Source organism: Bactrocera latifrons, unplaced genomic scaffold (genome assembly GCF_001853355.1).
Source record: "Bactrocera latifrons isolate USDA-ARS-PBARC rearing strain unplaced genomic scaffold, ASM185335v1 scaffold_3, whole genome shotgun sequence".
NCBI classification, from domain to species: Eukaryota; Metazoa; Arthropoda; class Insecta; order Diptera; family Tephritidae; genus Bactrocera; species Bactrocera latifrons.
The window spans coordinates 808,564-814,393 of NW_017536629.1; the positions used below are offsets into that span (position 1 = coordinate 808,564).

A 5,830-nucleotide genomic window follows, 5' to 3' on the forward strand; every position below is an offset into this window, starting at 1 on the left:
TATCAATTTCAGCTCAACAACTCAACTTACAACTGCGCTGCTGGTTGCCAAATTGCCAAATCAATTGCGAAGAGTTTCAGGCTCTTTTAAATTGGGTTTGCAATGTTTACAATGTTTGGTGTGTAATTTTTGCGCACCTTTTGTCTTTCATTTGGCTTGGCATTGATTTTGCTTAAACCACGTTTATCGGGTTTTTATTGAACCTTTTCAAATTAAAGCAATTTCGCTGCATTTCATCTATAAAACACGCGCGCCAATATCGCAAGCCATAAACACGTTTTAGCTCTCATTAACGTCAGACCGGAGTCCAACTCGGTCAAGATTATCCATCAATATTGCGAACGAAAGATGTACGGATTTCTCGTAAGTGTTCAAGTGTCAAAGTTAAGTGACACGGGTAGTTTGATTTGCGAAAACTTTTACAAAATATTCGAAGTTCGAAAGTGAGGTTAAAAGTGGAAGTGTGAAAAGCATAAGGTGTCAAAAAGGTTGCTGAAAACTTCGTAGAACGGAAAGGTTTAAGTGGTGGCTAAGCAAGGCAACATTTATCTTGTAGAGTATTAAACATAGATAGGTAAAGGATTATGGAATTTAATTTTGTAAAAAAAAGTCCGATTGCAAATCGCGAATAAAGTTTAACACAATTGTGGTTATCCCGAGTTCAAATCATTTACAAATTTTTCATCAAAAGAGAATGAGCTGAGAGAATAGTGAATGCGATGAGAGCGATTGATTCATCTCCGCTGATCCCAAAGAACTGATATAAATTCTAAAATTAGACTTAGGCAGTCGGAACTTTATGTGGAAAGCAGCTCGAAAATAGTATTGAATCTATTCCATATTTTAGCAGCGAAGAGCAAAATATAATAAATTTTAATAGTGAAAGAATATGGAAAAAGGATTAAGTGATTGACGAAATCATCATTCTTTGGTACAGTTAAATGTTAATTTTGAACATTATGATTTACATAAATCTTGTGATTAATTCCAGCTTTTTTGCCTCGTTGCTGCCGCAGCGGCGGATAATTTGGGATACAATTACCAGCCACTTGGACACGATGCTCCGATTGGAGGAGTCCTTCTCGGCAATGCTATCACAAACGGAGCAAACAGCTACTCCGGTGGAGTTGCCACTACAACTGACAGTGGATTTGGCGGACTCGCTGGCACTAATGATGCCGGAAACTTCGCTCACAGCGGTAGTGGAATAGGATTAGGTCCACAATCTGGACACATCGAATACAACAAGGAGTTCTACACTTACGCTGCGCCCGAGCTCGAGTTCGAGGATAATATTGGCGCTGAACAATTCGGCGGATCGCTAAAGAAGCAATTGCGTGTGGTCTTCATTAAGGCGCCAGAAAATCAAGGTCTTAGCAATGCCGTACTGCAGTTGGCTCAACAGGCTGCCGAGCAGCGCACTGCTATTTATGTGCTTAGCAAGCAACCCGATGTCTCTGAATTGGCCAACAAGTTGCAGGCGCTGAAGGGTAGCAGCACGAATGCACCAGAAGTGCATTTCGTTAAGTATCGCACGCCCGAAGATGCGGCGCATGCACAGCACGCCATTCAATCGCAATACGAGTCCCTGGGCGGTCAATCGCAACACTCAAATGAAGGTGTGGCACCAGTTTTGGACTTCGCTTCGCCTGCGGCAGTGCCGTTAGCGCAGAGTCAAGGCGGTGCTGAAGCTGCCGTTGGCTATCTGCCACCGAATTAGAGTTTTGATGTAATATAATTAAATTAAAKTAGAAAAATTTCATTGCATTGGAACTTGTTGTTCTAGCTTTTATATCATACTTCATATTTTGAGAATTTACGGCACATCCTAGTTAACTAATATTAAATAAATTTGGTATTTTATTAAAATTATTCAAACCCTTAATTTCGAAAGGTAGGCATCAATCTTTGCTAATAGAATTCATAAGAGAGAAGAAGTGCTTATTTCGAAACTCGTAAATTTCTGTACAAAAAATATGGAAGCCAGTTGTTTTCACTAGACAACTTGCATTACAACTTTTTATTACTTCGAGGGCTAATGATACCAACAAAGGATACCAGTAATTTTTTAAGACAATATTGATTTTTATCTATATTCCGAACGATTCTAAGCCGCAATTGAAGAGCAAGCAAATGGTAAAGTTGTCTCCAGAATGGCCAATTTGTTAAACAAGTTGTTCATCTTGGCTGTTAGAGACGTTGTCAGTTGTTATCTGGTGGAGGTCAAATAACAGATGCGAACTGTAAATTAACTCTAGTAGAAAAAAGGTGTAGTACCGAAGCTCAATACTTCAAGTGCTATTTTATATGTATATTGGTTCGAATTCTTGCTCGACAAAAATATGAAAGAGAAAATAATTTTACCAAACCAGAAACTGACAACTCAACTTGATTATTAATATTACTACTAATATTGAATATTGATATTTTCTCAAAGCGGAAAAGTAGAGTGTCCGAAGTGCCGCAAGGATTAAGTGGAACAATTACCAGTAAGCTTCAGAGGTCGAAACATAAATTAGGTCATTTTCATTTTCAAAGTGGCTCCCTAATTAAATTCACCCTAAAAGCTTGTTTAGTGTGCTCACAAAATCACTTAATCAGTCAGAAGGCACTTCTCCCAACAACTAGCTATCAACCGGAAAGCAGCACGGTTGCCCCCTTAATTTGTTCCATTCATTACATCATTAATGCCTTGTGATAAACGAATGAAGGCACAAGCCGAAGCAACAGTAAGCAGTCATCAACACTTTTGCTGTCGTTTAAACCACGCGAACACTCCGCTGCGTGCCCCCCTTCGCGGCGTTTCGGTTGCGGCTCCGGCTCCGGCTTGGCGTATCAGAACCGCTCACTTGTATTAATTGAATGAGAATACATTTTAATCCAATAAATACTTGACAGTGCGCCGCGTCCTCAGTGCTTATTGGTTACGCAGCGGCATAAATATGTACGGACACTCGTATATCCTTTCGGGGGAAGCGCAGCGAGCAACATCTCGAACATATTAAGGCAATTGTATGTTAGTGCAATGCGAGTACATCAAGCACCAAAGCAAAGCGAACGGGGAATATAGAGTAAAATGGAGCTATATTTCTCAGCAGTATACTTATCTCGGTGCTGGCGACTCAATGGGTCATGAACACAAATGACAGCGATTATATTTATAAGCGTGCCAATAAATGTGTCCAAGGAATGGGTGTATGCTATATTTCAAACTATATGGTTTATTTATAAGTATTTATGGGACAGTGTAGGGAAGGAAGTGTGATGAACCAGTGAATTGGTGACAAAAAATATTTTCTTCTCCAAAATAAATTATAACGGATTTTTTAATAAGAGCACCACATAAGTTCCATTAAGTAAAACAAAAACACTTTGGGATGTCAATGAAATTATTTCTTCTTTTAAAAGCACATTCGATGCCATTATGTATGGTACTCGATTTCTTTTGCATACACCATTACGGGCACGCTTGCAGAGGTTCAGATGTTGAACTCAATTTTCGACGGATTTCAATCATAAATCGACCGATACTGCTGCAATTTCACATTCGATATTCGTACAAAGTGCATCAATCGTCGCTGGCTTGTTGGCGTAGTCCATAGACTTGACGTAGCGCCACATAGACAATGATGCCGTCGGTCCATGAACCGCTTCAAAATGTAATTTTTTCGAGATGCAATGGTTACTCATGGAGTACGTGTGAATTGCTGTTAGACATACTACGATTCTGGTRRTTAAGCGGCTTCAGTTTTTGAGTTCATTTGATCTTGGAAGGATATAGGCCAAATTCGCCACGATGACGTCACAATGATGGCCAACGCTTGAGAACGACATGTGAGAGACTGATTTTTACGGGAGGTTCTTTGTCTCAGAATAGCATACGATCGTATTTGTGGTATTTACAGTAACTTAAAATATTCATTTCCGCCCAAAAATTGAACTAAATCGCGATGTTCGTACCATAATTTTACTTTCGATGCGGCTTAACTCAGCAGCAGTGCCTCGACGGATTTAATTCAATTTTTGGCGATGAAGTGTTTAACGATGTAATGTGATTAAGTCGAGGGCGTAGATTTCTTTAAGACTAATTTCGTGAAAGTCGTCAATGCAGAGTAGTGAATTATAAGTGGTTCACAATAATTTGCTGGCAAGTTTTCTTTTMAGGAATCAGGAAACGTCAGAAAACATCCCGGAAGTTATTTATAGTAATGCTGTCGAGTTGGCAGACCTTGGTCGGATAAMATTTTTTGTCACTTCTGGTTATGTAGACACTACTCCCGTGATGTCAACTCTTCTTTATCACTTGATTATGAACAAAAATTTAACAACTGGTTGTCTTCAAAATTAAATGTGAATTCAATTCAGGTCTTAAACTAGACAAATTCTTTGGTGGCATGCGCATCATTGATATTGTCATACTAAACATATACGAAATAACCCACTGTGGCCGCGTTGACCGCAAAGCTGTAAAATAGTTTGATATGAGTTCTACGCTCMCACGCGTCAACTTAATGCCAATTCAAGGTAGCGAAATAAAAGGCCGCTTAGACCGACAGCATCGAGTATTAATATCAAAGGGAAAGCGGAAATTAAATCTAGAACGATAACGGTTTTATGCGTTCACACTCTTTCACCCGCCAGCTTTGTGGTGCTAAGGCGGAGGAAATATTGTTTACTGGTGCTTGTGTGGGCGATTATAGCTGTATTTGTACTTTGTTGATTGTCRCTTCCACGTAATTGCACGTGACGCGCGTAGAAAGCAGTATGGTGTCGAGGCTAATCAAATATCATGTCATTATCATTCGAAGAAAATCACAGAAATTAAGGTTGCCAATTTTAGCCGCGGGTAATGAGATTTTGGTTCGTATGTATGTGTTGATATACTTGTATGTGTATGTTTAATGACTTTGGTTCGTATGTATGTGTTGATATACTCGTATGTGTATGTTTAATGACTTTTGCCTGCGGTCATATGATCCGTTCGAGTAGGTGTGCACCATTATTTTTGGTTGAGGCCGTTGTCAAGGTTGAATGTATAATTTCAGAATAATAYTTTCTTAGAAAAAATTAGAAAATTTAGAATAACGCAGCTAAATTGCTAATAGAGATTTAATACTTATTATTTACATATTGAAACTAGCCTTTGAGGGTTGATATTTTTTCTTTAAACGGCGCACTGTCAAGTATTTATTTTCAAAATTATACAAGTCGGAAAAAATGGCAAAAGAAAAAGCTATATTTATTTTGGAATAAATTAATTTAAACAATAACATAGAAAGTTCGAAGAAGTTCTTAAAAAAATAAAGATATATTTAAAAATAAAGGTAAAGTAAGTTTACATGAAAAACCAAAACCGAACAGAAATGAAAAATGGTTGCGGTACACGGTTTATGTAAGATTAAGTATAAGCAAGCAGTAATCACATAGCAGCCAGCAACGCGTACAACAAAAGAAATAAGCCAATTACGTGTAGAAAGCAAATATAAATTATAGTTTATTTGCATATAAACATACAAAATTGAAAGTTGGTATAAGTATTTTCGTTGTGCTGCTGAAATTTCCGTAAACTCCGGCGCAACTTTAGCGCAAAGTCGACATTAACACCACGTGTTACTCCTTGGCGTATAAGTAATATTCTGCAGTGTATTCATAGAACCGTTCTTACTCAGGCCTTTCCGTGTAATGCCATATAAAATTCCAAATTTTTATACTCTCGCAACAAAGTTGCTAAGGAGAGTATTATAGTTTTGTTCACATAACGGTTGTTTGTAAGTCCTAAAACTAAAAGAGTCAGATATAGGGTTATATATACCAAAGTGATCAGGGTGAC

The 5,830-nt window shown here is 38.2% G+C and overlaps 1 protein-coding gene across 1 annotated transcript; it reads left to right on the forward strand.

The window, feature by feature from the left end:
* The first annotated feature begins 258 nt into the window (after nt 1–258).
* On the forward strand, nt 259–1,869 carry LOC108970375. Its single transcript, XM_018935713.1, has 2 exons — nt 259–363; nt 992–1,869. Exons 1-2 carry the CDS (start codon nt 349–351, stop codon nt 1,718–1,720), a joined length of 744 nt encoding a protein of 247 aa, XP_018791258.1. The 5' UTR covers nt 259–348; the 3' UTR covers nt 1,721–1,869.
* Nucleotides 1,870–5,830: the final 3,961 nt, after the last annotated feature.